At 47.6% G+C, this 17,598-nt stretch overlaps 1 protein-coding gene across 1 annotated transcript in view; it reads left to right on the top strand.

The window, feature by feature from the left end:
* Nucleotides 1-71: 71 nt before the first annotated feature.
* LOC135318885 (uncharacterized) overlaps nt 72-17,598 on the top strand; it is a 174,427-nt gene continuing 156,900 nt past the window's right edge. The window contains exons 1-2 of the mRNA XM_064477375.1: nt 72-417; nt 2,805-4,711. Of these exons, the coding sequence (XP_064333445.1) occupies nt 111-417; nt 2,805-3,457 (960 nt within the window). The 5' untranslated portion in view covers nt 72-110 and the 3' untranslated portion in view covers nt 3,458-4,711. Of the gene's footprint in view, nt 418-2,804 lie in introns of the transcript that reaches the window.

The raw sequence follows: 17,598 nt of genomic DNA, 5'->3' as shown, positions 1-17,598 counted from the left end.
AGTCACAGGTCTTACAAACCACAGAAACCTACACATACAAAAATAACTCGTTAGGGCAAGATAACCAATAACGTTTTTAAATATTATACCTGCTGGGCCTTTGCAATAAAATGTCTTTTTATAATTCTGTCTGGCTACAGAATAACTTCATAATCCTGCATGTTGCTGGTGGCTCCCATGTTGGACAGCACGGGCCTAGAGATTTTAAATTACTTGCCCAGACTCGCCCAGGAAGCTCGTGGTGGGATCCGAGCTATAGTTTGGGACTTTTCCTTCCTATCCAACAAGTCCCTCATGGAAGTTTAGAAGCTTCTCCTTTGGTGCCCAGCTGTCTATCCATACTTATAACATCTTGTCAGGTGTTCCAGCCTGCTCCTGAACATCAGCCAGAACCCACTTCTGCTCTATTTTGTCCAGGTAATACCTTCTAGCAACTTCCATTACCTTCTTGGCATCAGTTCTTACCTGGAAGGGTAGTGGCTAGAGGTGGAAATGTGTCCACATGACAGGTTTTTCATAAACATAGCAGGAGTGGTCAAGAGAATAAAACGTCAGGAAGATGAGTAGAAGCAGGTCATTTAATATACCAAATGGGTACTTTCAATGTCTGTGTTTCCGAGTCCAGGCTTGTTCTGCTCGTGCATTACAGGCCAATAAATCAGGAGACCAGGTTTTGGGGGCAAGAAATAGCGACTTTAATTTGGAAAGCCAGCTGAGAAATGGTAGAATAATGTCCTGGGGAACCATCACCCCAAGTCAGATTTCAGGCTCTTCTTATATTAAAAATGGGAAGTGGGAATGCTTGGTTGTTGCAAACTTGGTGTATGAATTCTTTGTTGTTAGAATCCTTTGTTCTTGCAGCTCTTCACCTGGGTCACATCCGTGTAACCCTCCAACAAACAAATGTTGTTTTCTATTCTGTAACTTGTTATCTTTATGTGAATAGAAAAGTGTTAATATCCTTCAAAGTCAGAGCCTTGAGAATAGGGTCTCCTGTATATTTCAGGCTCTAGGCAACATTGTTTTACAAAAGGTGCAGAACCAACAAGACTAAGCCTAGGAAACAGGGCACAGGGTTAAAGTCAAAGGAACAGATCTAATATGGAGTCAGATTTTTTCTTTCCTATTTCAGTAGTGCCATGGAGAAGGCAGTTTGGGCAGCTTTTTGTAGGGTCCTGGAGGCTTTCTCTCTCAGCCTCTGTGTGCCTCTGTTGAAAACCCTTCATAGCTATCTGGCCTGCTGGAAAAACACTCCGCCTGTTTTGCCCTGAAGATGTTTTCTGTTTATAACTGATCTCTACTTCTTGGAAAACAACTCAATAAAAACTCAGTTGGTTTTCCACCAGCCATGGGCAGGGGTGAGGAATAGCACTTTATTATTTTATGAAAAAAAAATAAAAGAAGTCTTAAAACAGCACTGGGCACATAGGAGAGAGTCAATAAATGCTTCCTGGCTGAAATCAAAAGTGATGGCTCAGTGATTCCATGGCTGCTGTATTTGCTGAGCTTGCTACTCCTTTGCTCCATTACACATTATTTTAACTGAAAAAGAAATACATGCATGTGGTTAAAAAATTTCAAACAGAGCACAAAAATACACAAGTGAAAGAAGTTTTCCCTCATCCCCTCTTCTTTCAGCGCTCCCTGGAGATGCCACTGTTTACAATCCTTTGTGTGTTTTCCAGATATGCTATGCACATTCCGACCTATGTATGTAAATTCCTTTAAAGTATTACTTATTTTTAACTTAAAGGGATTTAAATCATCAAGTGTCTTCTGCCCTGGTAATAGAAAAGAACAAATCTGACTCCATATTAGATCTGTTCTTTGACTTAACCCTGTGCTCTGTCTCCTAGGCTTCATCTTGCTTGTAAAACAATGTTGCCTAGAGCCTAAAATATACAGGAGAGCCTATTTTGAATGCTCTGACCTTTAAGGATATTTAACACTTTTCCATTCATATAAAGATAACAAGTTACATAATAGAAAATAACGTTTGTTTTGTTGGAGGTTTACAGGGATCTGACCCAGGCAGATAGCTGCAAGAACAAAGGATTCTAACAACAAAGAATTACTACATCAAGAAGATTGCAAAAACCAAGCTCGTAGGAAAGGAGCCTGAATTCTGACTTGGGGAGATGGTTTTCCAGGACATTAGTTTGCCATCTAGGTCTACAGAAAGTTGCTATTCCATGCCCCAACACCTGGTCTCCCAACTTACTGGCCTGTCCTGCATTAAGGAGAATGAATTTGGACTCAGTAACACTCCTATCTTCCTAGCAAGCTGGGCACTGGAATTGAGGGCAGCTATCCCAAACCCAGGGACATACTGTGTGCCCTTGATGTTTCCCCGAGGGTGGGGAGTGGTTTACCCAGGAAGGATGGGGACTATGCACCAAAACTCAGGCAGTATGCTCCTTTTGGGATCTGACCTTGTACCTCCCGCTCCCCGCCAGCACAACACCTGGGACAGTGGAGGTAAGGCAGAGATCTTGCCTGCCTGTGTCCCAGCGTGTAAAAGGGGAATATGTACTCTTTCCAAGGTAGTTCTGAGCGACAACACCTGCGGGTGCTTGGTTCCCAGAGCAAAAGGAAACCCAGCTCCGCTTGGGGGCAACGGGTGTGATCCCCGTAGGGGTCCTGCAGAGGCCTTGGGTGGAGGGCTGGGCCAGGGAGGTAAAATATGAGCTGCGGGCCTTGAAGGGTTAGACAAGTGTGCAGAGGCAGGACTGCTGCCTCCTTCAGGATGCCCCCAGAGTTAAAACTATTTCTCTCCATCTCTGCTACTCTCCTCCACCCTCCAGATCCCTGCCTTCTCTCTGCTCCTCCTGTCCATGTCTCTCCCTCCACTTTTCCCCTTCTCCCCTCCTCCTCCCATCTTCTCCGTCCCTCGCTTCCCCACCTTCTCTTGCAGAACCCAGAGAGGATCGCTGGCCCTCCTGCGCATGGGCAGACTGTGCCAGCTCGACCGAGGGTTGGAAGCTGCAACTCCGAGCAGGGGAACGGCCCCAAAGGCTTCTCAGCTCTTTCGCCCGGTAGGACTTTGGCTCCTGCCCTGGCGCCCCGGCCACAGCTGTCCAGGGCCAAGTGTGCAACTGCCGCCTCTCGCCCCAGCCGGGCTCCCCTCAGTCCGCGGCTGGCGTCCCCTTCCCATCTCCCGCCCGCCAGTCCTCTCCCGCCCGCGAGTCCTCTCCTCCCGGGCTGCCTCTCCTCGGGCGCCGGCCCGTCCCCGCCCCTGGGCGGGCTTTGTCCCGGGCGGGCGGGTTCTGCGGACCCGGACGGGGGCGGGCGGCTGGGGCTGGGGCTGGCCTCCGAGCGGGGCTACAGCCCGCGTCCCCCCCCCCCCGCTTTCCCTGCCCCGCGACCCCGGGGCTGCCCTACTCTCCCTTTCCCGCTCCCTGGGGACCAGCTCAGTGGTGTGGGCGCTGCTCCCCGGGCTGAGAGCCTCCGGCTGTGAACCCCAGCTTCTCCTGGTGGAGTCGGGAAAAGGGAGCGTCAGTGCTGAGCGAGCTTCCGTCTCCTCCCTCAGTGTTTCTGCCCCAGATAAGTACCTTGAACACTTTCACGTGTTTTGATGGCGGTGCTTGATGATGTCACTGTTTTTATAGTGAGAGGGATTACAGTGTTGAAAGCAAGGCTTGGTTCAGTTAAAAATGAGCTGAAGGCATGAGGCTGTGACATCCTCCATCCTTCCCTCTCCCAGGGTGAAACGTGTGGCCGTCGATCTTAAAAAGATAGTTACAGTCCCTAACTAGCCCAGCCCAGCTAGTGTGTGTTAACAGGAACAGCACCACCAGAGGCGTTGGAGACTCAGGGACTTTGCAGTCCTAAAGAGCTCCTGGCAAAATTTGGTTTGTTTTGGTTTTTTTGTTCTTCTTAAATTGTGGGGCAGACTAGTAGTACAGAGGGAAAAATAATTGTCAAGAAATATTTTTTCATTTAACATCTTTATTGTGATATTGTTCACACACCATGAAGTCCACCCACTTAAATGCTACAATTCAGCAGCTTTAGCATATTCACAGTGGTGCAACCATTAATATTCCAGAACGTTTTCATCACTTCAGAAAGACCAGTGGAAATGAATGACCTATCCACCCCTTCCCAGTGCTGGTTCTAAAGAAGTTTCTTGGTTGTTCCTGACCATAAATTATCTTGTTACCCATAAAAATCTGGTAGGAATTCTAAACAGAATTGTATTGAATCTGTCTATCAAAGCAAGAAGATGACTTTATGGCATAAATTTCTTCTACCCATGAACATATCTCGGACCCTATATTTTCATATTTCCAGAGCCTGGCCCATGGGAAGTCCTCTTTAATTGTTGGGTTTGTGAATGATGAGATTCTATACATCGTTAGTTGCAACTGAAGCCTTTCACAGAAGAGAAAAGTAAACTCACTGAAGCCAAGTGACTCTCTGATGGTCAGAAAGAGTGACAGCCAGTGTTGGAGTGATCCAGTGGACTTGGTGTTTGTAACCAGAATTCTCCAGCGCCTACAGCTAAGGGGATCAGAGTATTCTTTTATTTTTTCTAAATGGCGTTGCTTTTATTTTTACTTATTTTTTAAAATTATTTTTTATTGAAGTGTAGTCAATTTAGAATGTTAGTTTCAGATGTACAGCAGAGATTCAGTTATAAACATATGCATATGTATCTACATATGTTTAGATTGTTTTTAGTACAACTCATTACAAGAAATTGAACATAGTTCCCTGTGCTATATAGTAGGTCCTTGTCATTTATTTTATATTTATTAATGTGTATCTGTTAATCCCCCTTTTCCTGCCTGCTAACCACAGTTTGCTTTCTATGTCCATGAGTCTATTTCTAGCGGCACCGTATTTGCTAGTAATATATGCTGGTTGGCTGCTTTCAGTTTCAGTAATTCCACCTTATCTGTGGGCATTTTCCTTCTGGTGGGCCTGTGTGTGGTTTGCACACGTGATATAAGAGTTGTGTATTTGGGAGAACTCCAGGCCTCATGTAGTGCCTGGTACAGAGTGCCCACTGAGCTGATGCTTGAACTGGGAAACAAAACATAGTAAACGTTGGAATTTCCACTATGGTTGAGACTTCCAGGTTTCTATAACCTGTTTAGCCCACCTTAATGTTGGCTGCACCCATACTGGGTAATTTGGTGGAACTTCATGGTATGGTGGTGTAGAGACGGGGCCTTGTATGCTTCTTCTCTTTCCGTTTTCTAAGACTCATTCTCCTGGGCCTTCCAGATCCTCCCCCAGAAGTGCCCAAGGCTGGCTTGGTGCTGCGCTGAGGCAATATTTGTTAATAAGGCCCTTTCCTCATCTCTTCTGAGCCTCCGTTTCCTTCTCTGCACAATGAAGACTTAGACTAGAAAAGTGCTTTTCAGTTTCTTTTAAGCCATGTTTCCTTTGAGAAACCGAATATACAAATCTCTCCTCCCATTCAACATACAGATTTTGACACATCCTCCAAGGAGTGACATAGCTCTTTGTGGAAAATTGAAGTGATTGTGATTCCAGGTGGCACAGAAAAGACTCTTCAGACATTTATTGCAGGGAGAGGGCAGGAAAGGGGCAGTATATCCCACTTTCTAGTGTGAGCACTGGAACAGGGGCTTGGGTTTAAATACAGTGTCCGACGTGGCCTCTCTCTAATCTTTTGTTTTTTTTTGCCTCTCTCTAATCTTGCACAATGTGATAAACCTCTCTCCCTCAGTTTCTTAATGCGTCAAGTTGGGGTGATATTAATTTAAGTCTTTTGTGAAACCTTATACACATAAGACATTTGTTTCTCGGTAGAAACAAAACCTGCGAGAGAATCTGGGATTTCTTTAAAAAAAAAAAAATCTTGTCCACAGCACTCTGTCTGTGTCTATTTTGAAGTTCCTTGAGGGTGAGTGTTGGGTCTAAAGTCCGTCGTGGGACAGGTGGCCCATGGGTCTGTGTGCCGCAGATTGCCCCCTCCTCCCCAGTCCTCTTCCTCTCAGTCCAGGATGAAGTTCCCTAGTAGATTTACACAGAGATCTTGTGGAAATGGCTTTTCATTTTATTGTTTCACGAAGAAGGGCTGCCATCATGATCTCTGTAGTCAGCTTTTGGTGACCTGAAGGCTATGCAATTACGTTTTTCTATTTAATAAAAAGAAAAAAATTACAAGTACAAAATTAGACCTACGGTGGTGGCAGGTGCTCTTGAAAGTGGGGACCATTAGCTTTGTTAGTTTCAGGTGCAGGGGCCTCTGGCCATGAGGACACATCATCGTGCTCTGAAGTTGGAGGGACCAGTGGGCTCAGTGGGAATGTTTACTGAGTGTATCTCATGGGCTGGGCATTGACCTATTTGTACTGTGTGTTCCTTATTTGAGACAGTGAGCTCATTTAACCTCAGTAGCCTCTTTAATAAATTAGACTTTTTATTTTGAGATATAATGTAGATTCCCATGTAGTTGTAAGAGATAATATGGAGAGGGCCTACGGACTTTTTGCCCAAGTTTCTTTAAAAGTTCCATCTTGCAAAGTTGGGATACAATTCAGTAATGACTCACTAACCCTTTGAGGTTTGTGTTATTGCCCTCATTTCTATTCATGATTAAACTGGGGTTAAGAGGAGCACACAGGCCTGCCCAGGTCACCCATGGTTAGTGTAGAGTCGGGTGAAACGTGGGCTTGGGAATTCCAGGCAGTACCATCATGATGCTCTGTGGCAGGGAGCAGCATTCACTTTGCTTGTTTATTCATTCATTCAACAAGCATTTATTGAGTAAACTCTGTGGGTCAGATGCTATCATAGGTTTATCTGATTCTTCAGCAGTATGGAGAATCCGGTAATGTTTCCTTCTTTTTTTTAATCTGAGAAAATTAGCTCTGAGAGGTTATAAACCCCCCAAAGGAAATATAGCTCATAAATGAGGGATAGTAAATTTGTACAGTTCCTTCTTCTTATGCAGGTGGGACCCTAGGCATTTTACATTTGTAAACTTCCATAATCCAGATATATTCTTGTAAGGCAAGGATTTTTTTTTAATTGAAGTATACTCATGTTTACAATGTTGTGTCAATTGCAAGGTGTTTTTTTTTTTTTTCTTGAATTTGGAATTCAAAAAATATTTTTTGAGGGGGGTAAATAGGTTTATTTATTTGTTTCATTTTTTTTAAAATGAGGTACTGAGGATTCAACCCAGGACCTCATACATGCTAAGCATGTGCTCTACGACTGAACTGTACCCTCCTCCCCAAAGCAAGTTTTCTTATCAAGTATTCTGCAGCTTAGGAGTTCAAATAAATTGGAGTTGAAATCCAGGTCTTTGATCCTACTGTGTTTCTTTGCATTATATCCTGCTGAGGGGTGTGGAAGCAGTTCCTTTATTCATTCCTTTATTCAGCAGTTTTGAGCATTGACTTTGCATCAGGGCCTGGCTAGGTGCTTGGAAACAGAAAACAAGAAATGACCCTTTTCTGCAGAGGGCGGAGGCCTAGACCAAAAGCTGCGTAATGTGATCTGAGCTGCGTTAGCCATGTGCAGACGCTGAGGACAAACTGTACCCCCGGCTTTGCTTGGGCTTCCCCTGCCTTCTGACTGGTACACACCAGGTCACCGCAACCCAGTGAGGCCCGCAGCCCGCAGCAGAGTATGTACCTCGGTCTCCTCTTCCCTCTCGTCAGGGCCTGCAACATGAACATCCCTGACTACGTGCATTGTGCTGAGGACCACCAGACTATCCCCGTGGTGGTCCAACCCGTGGGGATCATCTCAGAGCAGAATTTGTTGTGCATCTATAAGCGAATCTCCTTGGTGAGACAGATCAGCCCGTGCGGCTCGCAGTGGGCACTCTGTATCCACTAAAGTAACCACTATGCACCCGAGAATGGGTGGAGCGACTTCCAGACCCACCACAAGGTCGTGGGCCTTGTCACCATTACCGACTGCCTCTTGGCCAAGACCTTCGAGAAGCTCCACGTGCAGAGGAGCTGTATGGCACCACGCTCTATGACTCTCGGCTCTTTGTCTTTGTGCTGCATGGGGAGGTGGCCGAGGAGCCGCGCACCGACGTGGCCTTCAATTTACGAGGACTGCAGGGTGGTGGAGAAGAGGATCGAGGACTTCACTGAGTCTCTCTTCATCATGCTCAAGTCCAAGTGGCTGGACGGTGCATCCGACAAGTCTGGGGACAAGATCCTCCTGCTCTACATCCTGTTTGAGAATGAGGACTTCGTGGGACTGGACACAGAGAGCAGGAAAGTCTACCTGGATGCCCGGCCACCCTGGCTATGTGAAGGGTTGCTTCCCTACACCCAGAAAGGGATCAGCAAGGAGGAGGGCTGTCTTGTAGCCAAGGCGTGAGGGAGGAGCAACCCACCGGTTTTCAGACGTTTAAAAGTGAATCCGCCTTTGTTTCAGAGAGATTCTTTTAGGGTTATTATGGACACTTACTCCCGCTTTTCAGCCAATTACCCTGGTGTGACCCCTGGAGTTGCTGTCCAATAGAGTAGCCAAAGCCACTGATGCTAGGAGAGCTGGGGAGGAGGCTGCTCTGAGCTGAGATGTGCTCTAGGTCAAATGCACATCAGACGCTGAGACTTGTCTAGTAAAAAGAATGTAAACTATCTTGTTACTTTCTTTATTGATTACATGTCAAAATGATAGTATTTTACATACAGTAGAATAAGTAAGATATGTTCTTAAAATCAGTTTCTAGGGGTTTTTTTGGGGGGGGCTTACCTCTTTAAATGTGGCAACTGGGAAACTTTCTTTACATGGCTCACATTTCATTCCTGTTGGACAGCCTCTCCTGGGACAGTCTCATTCCTTTGCTTATAGATGTCATGCTGAATCCTGAGATGCAGAATGAGGCGCTGGTTGAGCTGGGGGTGGAGCCAGTGTCTCCTGTTTCCCAGGTCCAGCACCTGCACGGCTCAGGCCCTCTCTCCCTGCCTGACAACCACCATGCCAATTTAGGACAACAGAAACACTGCCAGGGGCTTCCAAATGAGCTCCTTACGCAGGGAAAGGCGTGTCACGGAGTATGGGGCACAGCAGGGAAAGATTCGTCCTCACTTTGTCCCTGTGATTAGGTCAACGGACCCACTTTGCCTTGGAAGTGCAGACGAGCTCTTCTGGGCTGCCTAACCCCCCACCTTCTGCTCTGTTTCCCTGTGTATCTATCGAGATGTCCCTCAGGCAGAAGAGGGTGTGATGCCTTTGCCGAGAGGTGGTCCCCCTTTGCTGGGGAGATTGTGGGAATCTGTGTCCCCCCGGCCTACGGCCTCGGGCCTTGACTCTGGAGAGGGCTCATGGCGGTCCCACAGGTGACGGTCGGAGGACCTGGCACGTGCTGCCGGGCCCGAAGTGGAGGAGGTGTTCTGCGATTCTCTGTGAGTCTAAAATCAGATTCTACTTTCTGGTTGTTGGTAAGTTGGAGGAGAAGATGCCAGAGAATTGATAAAAAGATAGTCCAGACCAGTCCTGTGAGTGACAGGCACAGGGGACGCGAGTCCCACCTGCTTGTGGTGCCTGGCGGGCTCTGGATGAATTTTCACTTCCTCCCCGGACATACCTCTGTGGCTTAAGGAAGGGGCGAGGCATATCGTGGCCATGACCTGTACTTGTCCTCGCAGGGCCCTGTGATCTACACGGCTTTCTCCCCTTCTGCTTCTTGTAGATGAGCTGGCAGATGTAGTGGTCTGGGCAAAGCTGAGGGCACAGATGCCAGCACCGTGCCACTCCCAGGCTGGCTCCATTCCCGTCACCTGTCACCTCCTGCTCAGTCCCCAGGCGTCAGTGAATGTAGGTGCATCGGTGCAACGTAAGCAGGGACCACCTTCTCCCCCTGGACAGAATGGTGGGTGAGCAGTGGAAGCCTGGAGCCCTGCCCCAGCCCCCTGGCCAGTGCCTCCTCTTTTGTCACAGGAGGCACTGGTGATATGTTTGCTCAGCAACTGCTTGGCTCTGAGGCTGCAGACCCACCAGAGAATGCCAGCTTGTTTTTGCCTTTTGAAGTGTGTCCTTGGGATTTGGCGGAGTAGCTGGTTGTGTGCTTAGCCCATAGTGGTTGACACTGTCACCATTGTTTATCCAGAACCTCGTGTACCAGGCATGGCTCTCGGCATCAAAATACAGCAGCGCATTAAACATCCCTCCTGGTGGGTCTGTCTGTTTTGGTACCATAAGGGCTCAGCCAGCATTTGAACGTCAGTGAGATAACGCGGCCAGTGAGCTCGGGTCAAGTACGCTCTCCTCCAGTCACTTTTACTCCATTGTTGCTTTTACTATTCCACAGTCATTACTTTTTTAAACAATGCTTTGGTGCAGGAACAGAGCCTAATTCTCTCCTGTTACTCTAGGTGGGAGTGAGTAAAATTGTCCAGCTTGAAATGCGACCACATTTTGTAGCTCAAAAGCTGTCTACACGCATCTAGGTGAAGTTTAGGTTTGGGGCGCTGACCACGTTGGGGTCCCCCGGCAGCGCCGCTCGCCTCAGGCCCCTGCCTTCCCTGGAACAATAGGTGAGGGTGGGTCTCACCGTCCCCTCGTCCCTGTCCTCACCAAACTCACCTAAACTCTTGTAATTGCTGTCAGTTATTTTTGTTCTCATGTGTTTCTAATTTTCGCTGTTCCTCTTTTCCTTTTTCTATTTCCCTTTCTATCTTGTACCGCCCTGTGAGCATGTTGTTGCGTCTGAAAAGTGGACTGTGCACACCCTGCATTGGAAATAGCCAGATTGTCCTCCGTGCTGTCCCCATCGCTTTAAAAAGCAAAAACCTTAACAGTTGCCTTGATCCATATATTATCCAAGTCATCTTTATATTTTCTAGTTTTTTGGAATTTTTGCTTTGTTAGCACATCACCCACTGGTGTTTGATACCTGTTAAAATCCTTGCTTTGAGGAACCAGTTTGGTCCTCCTTATGTTTGGTGACAAATGCGCCCTTATTAAATTTGTTTGATTGTTTTGAAGAAGTGAGATGCGAATTGATTTAGGCGGCTGCTGAGGGATATTTTTCATGGAGTATTTAAACTTGGAAAGTCAAAATCTGCAGCATCTTCCTTGATTCTGGCTTTCACACAAAAGCGTGCTTGGCACGAGGTTCCGGGCTGTTGCTGTGTGACGTGCGTGACGGAGCTTCCTGGCCGGTGGTCACTGGTGAGAAAGTGGCAGGCTCGGAGATGAGCAGCTGCAGGGGATGCTGTTGGAGGAAGCAGTCACCGGTTTTATGTTTTTTGTTTTTTGTTTTTGCATTCACCTTCCCCGTGCCATTTACTTTACTTTGCCTTCATAGAGAGGCAGGAGCGGGTCTAAACTCCATGCCACTATTATTTTCCCTTTACGAGGCTGGTATTTCTGAGTATCAGAACAACATGGCCTTCTCCTAAGTAGCTGGCTCACTTGGATCTGGTGGACACAGGGACCGCTAAAGGGGACCGTAGCTTCCTCTCTGCTCCAGCCAGTGGGCATTCAGAGCCGGGTCTGTGGTTTGCCTCAGCAGCCATGCAGGCCTCCCTGTACCAGCCTTTACTATTAACCCATGTTGGCAGTAAATAGCTGACTCCGTGTCTGTTGCAGCTGACGTCAACCACTGACGGCCGTGTCGTTAGTTTGCGGTAGTGAGCCTCCAACACCCCAGTCAGCCGTGAAGTGACCTTGCATTCTCACCCACACCCTGGTTCATCTCAACCGGGGAAAGGGTTTGGCCTCCACCGTCATGCTGGCCATGAGACCTTGTTTCTCCTTTCATGCCCTGGTCCAATTGTGGACACTTCATCCTTCACTGACTTGGTCTCGCTTGAGACAGGCCAGGCTTTCTGAAAGAGTCCATCACATTCTGGGGGGGAACAGAACAGAAGTAAGAGTAGCAAGTAGGTGTCTAGGCTATCTGGGTTGGCAAATGCAGGCTGGGATCTGTGAAGGCTGGGCTGTGCCTTGGACACAGGCCTTTCCCGTGGCTCTCGATAGCCCAGGGGTCGGAGTGAGAACAGCCTTGCCTGGGTTCCCCCATCCTCATCTGCTCACTGGAAGGTGTGTCTGCTAACTCGGAACTGCCCCAAACCTCGGGCCCTTCAAAGTTCAGACCACAGGAGAAACTTGAGTTCTTTCTCCTGGGCCTCCTTTGTGAGAATCCAGTGCCTTCTGAGGTGACCAGCGGCAGGAGATGCCTCCCCCTCCAGGGAGCTCTCTTCGGAGGACTGTGACGCACTGTACCTTGCTATGAGCTTGTGGGGTTCCATCCGTGGTCCTTGCAGAACCAGACTTGAGACTGGCTTAGCGATAGAAATGACAGGACTGATTCCAGGGCAGGGCCGGGGGGAGGAACAGGGGAAATTGAATGTGACCTCAAACACCTAGGTGGGTTCTGGGTCTGTTACTAAAATCGGGAGCCTGGGAGGTACCTGCCAGGAATCGAACTCTAGAGTAAATGGTGGACATGAGGCATTTTTAAGATTCCATTTGTCATCCAAGTTAGGACTTCAAAGAGGCACTCGGGTCTATGGCCCTGGGGCTCAGGTGAAGGAGCCGGACCACAGATACACGTTGGGAGTCGTCATTCTTAGCTGGTGTTCACAGCCGTGCAGGTGGATGAGCTCATCTCGAGAGGTGCAGACTGAGGTTGAGGCGGGGCAGGGCTGTGTCTGGGTTGGAGGAAAGCCCAGACCATGCAGCTTTGGTGTGTCAGTCAGTGGCGTTTGGGATTTTCAGAGCAATGGCATTTATCCTTAAGGGTCCTGGGGGTGGGCAGGGCCACCCAGGAAGAAATCTGAAGGGAGGGTTGTGGCCACGCGTGCGTGTCTTGGGATGATGCAGAGGCTGCATGGTCCGGGAGGGGAACCTCCTCGGAATCTGGAGTCGGAGTGGGGAGTGGGGAGAAGGTAGTCACACTCACCTGTGAGGGAGGGACAGAGGCCTAGGGAGTTTCCACCCTAGCGGACTCTCTTTCCCACGAACAAAAGGCCAGCAGACAGAAGATTTGAGGTGAGAATGGACGGGCGCTGGGAGAGGAGCCAAAGTGGAGAATGGTGGTTGGACATTTCTGGAATAGTCTCCCTGCAAAATAGAGTTAAAAAAACCCAGACTCTTAAGAACATTGATAGTGACGTTGGAGGAGATAGTTCTTTTTCTGGCCTCCTAAAGGTAAGGCATGTATCCGGGGATACACAGAAGAATCGGGCAGTCTGGTCCGGGGGCTTGACCCTTACCAGGGGGAACAATGCAAGTTTAAAGGGGGAGAAGGGCAGCGGAGGGAAACTAGCCAGGCCTCGTGTCAGGTACCAGTCGGCCGCACTACTTGCGTGTTGCATTCACATCCATGTCTCCCACGTGGGCGGTGGCAGCCCCCTTTTGCAGATTGGGAAGCCTTCTCAGAGGGGTTAAGGGATTGGTCCGTTTAGCGGCTAGTCAATGCTGTAGCAGGATTCAAGCAGGGCCTTGTCAGACTTCAAGGGCATGTTCTATCTACTAATTCCAGTACCTCCCTGTTGTACCTGGATTGGTGAATTGGGTCAGTTTTGGAGCCTTTCACAAAAAGTACGATTTAAGTGCCTCAGGACTGTTTCACAAAGCTCAGTGTTCTTTAATGGTTCAGAAGCACCGCAGTGATTTTCTCCCCACAGTGGTAAGGTCTTACTCCTTTGACGCTGACGTGGTTGCAAATGACGTACAGGTGCAAAACCAGACTTAGCAGCTTCTGAAGGGAAACTCTCCAGTTCTCCCTTGATAGGCTTTCTTCCACGGGATGTAACCTGCTGCAGCGTAGATCTGAGCTTTCCGTATGGAGTGAGGGTTGGATATCCAAAGTTAGCAAAGAAGGGTCAGATGGAGAAAATCGACGTTAACAATTTATTTTGGGGTTTCATTAGACAAGATGCACTATCGCTTAATGGCCCATATAACGTATGTAATTGAATACAGAATATTGCACTCCTTACTTTCTAATGAGAGCTGTCTTGCAACGTAAGGTTGTCTGCTTTGGAACTTCAGCTCAGCCACTAGGGCGCCTGTCAGTGTGTTGGTGTGATTGTATTTACACAGTGCATGTAATCTGGGCTTCCTCAGCCCCAAACACTCCAGTGCAGAATCATAGGCTGTAGCCATCACTTAGTTACACAAATACTTCTACAACTATATGATACGAAAAAAAAAAAAAGAGAGAGAGAGAGAGAGAGATTGCCTTTATCAAAGTTCCTTTGATTTTAACTGCAAACTGTTGTTGAGCAGCTCTGGATTCCTTTGGATATGAATATGTACATTTCTTTGCATGTAACTTGGATTTTAGACTAGAACACCAACCTCTTGCTTTCCATGAGCCACAAAACTCAGAGCCAAATGACATACGTATGAAATATTTTATTCTTTTCTTCTGAGACAGAATCCTTGAATCTGGGACTTGGGCTGTGATTTTGCTTTTTGCTCTTCCCACCCCTCTTGTTGTCTCACTCCTTTTTCCCACGTGGCCTCCAAGAGGTCATGGTCCCCGAGGAGCAAGTGGACAAACACCAGTTGGTCGCCAAGCAGTCCTGCTGTAGAGGGAGCCCAGCCAAGAGCTAAAGGACATCATCAGAGAGGGCTTCCTTGAAAAAATGGGCTCTACATTCAGTTATGAGGGCAGAGTAAGAGTCAGCCAGGAGAAGGAATCAAGAGGGTGACTCAGGTGGCAGGAGCAGCCCGGGTAGAGGCCTGGAGGCTTGTGGGGTGGGGACTCGGGGAGAGTGCACTGTGTGGTCCAGCGTGGAGGGTGCCCCTGCTTGGAAGGACCCTGCAGTGGGCCTAGGGATGGAGGGCTTTGGAGGAGCTTGGTTTTTTACTAGAACTGACACAGAAGAGGCAGTGAAGGGTGTCAGCAGAAAGTGACCCTCAGGAGAGGTACTCCTGGTTTTGCTTCTAATGTTCTACAGAAAGAAGGGGTCGGGGTGGGCGAGAGCAGCTCTGCCCGTCCCTTTGAGACACACCCTTCATTCATTTATTCATAACACATGCAATTCTGAGTGTCCAGGGGAGAGAGGGTGGACTCACAGTAGTAAGCAAAATGTATTGCTTCTTGAGAGCTTAGCAGTGTCAGAAGTTGTCTTAGCGTAGAATGTACTAGGAACACAGCAGGGGCACCTAACCCAAAGTGCAGAGGTTCGAGGGAAGGAAGGTTTCCTTGACAAACCGTCAAAATGAGCCTGGAGGCAAGTGGGAAGTAGCAGCAGGTCAGGGGGCACCTGAGGTCATTGAGGACCTGGGTACTGAGGTGAGGCTGGGCGAGCAGGGTCGGGGGTGGGGCTAGAACTCTACCAGGGAGCCTCTGAAGGGTTTGAAGTGGGGGTGACGTAATCAAATTTGTGCTTTGGGAAGGCTGTCCTGGCTGTGTGTGTGTGTGTGTGTGTGTGTGAAGCGGGGAAGAGGGGGAGAGTGCCACCAACTGGGAGGGTCATTAGAAGACCATTGACAGGCTGGGGGGCCACCAGTGGGAAAGGGGCGACGGGGCTGCTTGGGGACGGCAGGGGCAGTGTGGATGCCGAATTTCCTCATGGGGAAGGCTTATTAACGGGGACCCCCTAGCGGCACCTTGTGGCTGGAAGAAAACGGATGCAGCCAGGTGGACTTTTCTCTTCTTCCCTGCCTTGTGTGATGATCTTAGCTCAGCCAACATTTGGAACAGAAGAGCTAAGTTTCAGGGTAGTCCAGGACTTTGTTGAGCTCGTTCGAGTGAGATCTGATAGGATTTAGGCTTGTGTTGAGATCTGCATGTTCTCTTAGCTAGAAACGTCCCATCTTTTGGATTTCCATAGGGGTATTTATTCTTGATAAAGATTGCTTTCTTGGTGAGAGGAAATTTAATACAGCTGCTGTCTTTCTCAAAAAAAATCTTATCTTTTAAGAAATTTAATATTCAAAAGTATAGCAAAATTTAAAAATGATAAAGTAAGGCTTTGGTGTAGTTTCTTTGGATTCTGAGTTAATGTAGAGTTAGAGCCTTTGCATTACTTAAATAGCACATCCTTGTCAGTATTTAAAGAGCTGTTAGTGAGCGTCCCAGGCCCCACTTCTCAAAGCATCATTAAATCTTGCTCTGAAATAGTGAAGTCATAAATTTCTTGTTGGCAGAAGCCAAAGAGTTGGTTTATAATTTGCAGCATAGCACCCTTTATAAAATAATAATAGGTTCAAAATTAAGAAAGTGGAAGATAATTGATTTTTTTAAAGCTGAAACATAAACTCTCTTGTGTTAATGTTGCAACTGGAAATTTCGAAAAGAAAAATCCTACTGTAATATCATCTACGTGGAATACATATATGTCTATCACGTTTGCAATGTAACTGCGCAGTGGTTTTTGAAGACAGGACCATTCCAGCTGAGATACTGGCAGTGATGCTTGCTGGTTTTCAATGGAAGACCCTAAATTTGCCTACTTAGCTTTATTCTTTTCTTTTCTGTTCTCTCTCTCTCTATCTTGGTTTTTTTTTTTTTTTTTTTTTTTTTTTTTTTGTAGTGAAAAGGCTCAGTAGTGCTTTGCCAGCATGATTTTGGGGCAATTTGGGGGCAGATATCGTGCACAAGCAGTGAGATATTTCCATGCATTTTACTTTCCGGACATCACCATGGAACATGTGGGGGTTTGTGCCTGCAGGCCGGGATGCTGCAGGACTCCCTGGTCCATCACCGTTATGTCTTGGAGCTGCTCCAGTCAGTGAATGACTTTCTGTGCCTTGGAGGTAAGGTGATCTGATGCAGATGATCAGATGTGTAACAAAGTACTGTTACTTGAAATACAAAACCTATCATAAATGGCTCTAAAATACAGGATGAAGGAGGAGAAATGGCTGAGCTGCTTGCATGGGGAATATTCTCAGGTGACTCCCTCATTGTGACTCCTGTCACTCCCCACCCCCCCAGCCCTGCACGGCAGTCATGCTGAAGCAAGCATGCACTTTCTCAGAAACACGCTGAATTTCCTTGTGCCTCTGTTTGTTGGCTTTTTTTTTTCAAAGCACATCTTGCCCTTTGCTTAAATGCCATCCCTGCCTAGTCACCTCTTACACTCATTCTTCTGGACCTCGTCCGTACATAGCTGCTGAATGGATGAACAGAACGTAGTATCTCCATGTAGTGGAACATTATTCAGATGTAAGAGTGAATAAAAAAGAAAAAATAAATAAAGGGGAATATGAAAAAGGCCACCTGCTCTGGGAAGTCCACCCTGACTGCTCAACCCGCCCTTTTCCCTTTGAAACCCAATCACTTATGCTCCTCTCTACTCTTTTTGATAGTACTCACCAACTTCTAATAAACTTTAACACTTTCAAAAAAAAAAAAAGAGAGAGATGCTGATACCACTTCTACATGGACGAGCCTTCATAACAGCACGTTAAGTGAAAGGAAGCAGACACAAACGGCCACATATTGTTGACTTCAGTGATCTGAAATGCTCAGAATAGGCACATGCAGAGGCAGAGAGCAGGTGATGGTTGCAAGGGGCTGGGTGGAGGGGGGTTGGGGAGTGACTGCTAGTGACAGGGGTGTTTTTCTGGGGTGATGAAGTGTTCTGGAAATAGATGGTGTTGAGGGCTGCACAACCGTGAGTGTGCAGAAGACTGCTGAGCGCTGTCTCTGGGAGTGCCTGTGGTTGGGGGCGGCTTTAT

Source organism: Camelus dromedarius, chromosome 22 (genome assembly GCF_036321535.1).
Source record: "Camelus dromedarius isolate mCamDro1 chromosome 22, mCamDro1.pat, whole genome shotgun sequence".
Classification (NCBI taxonomy): domain Eukaryota; kingdom Metazoa; phylum Chordata; class Mammalia; order Artiodactyla; family Camelidae; genus Camelus; species Camelus dromedarius.
The sequence above is the reverse complement of the archived record's forward strand: the minus strand, read 5'-3'. Positions and strand labels throughout refer to the sequence as shown.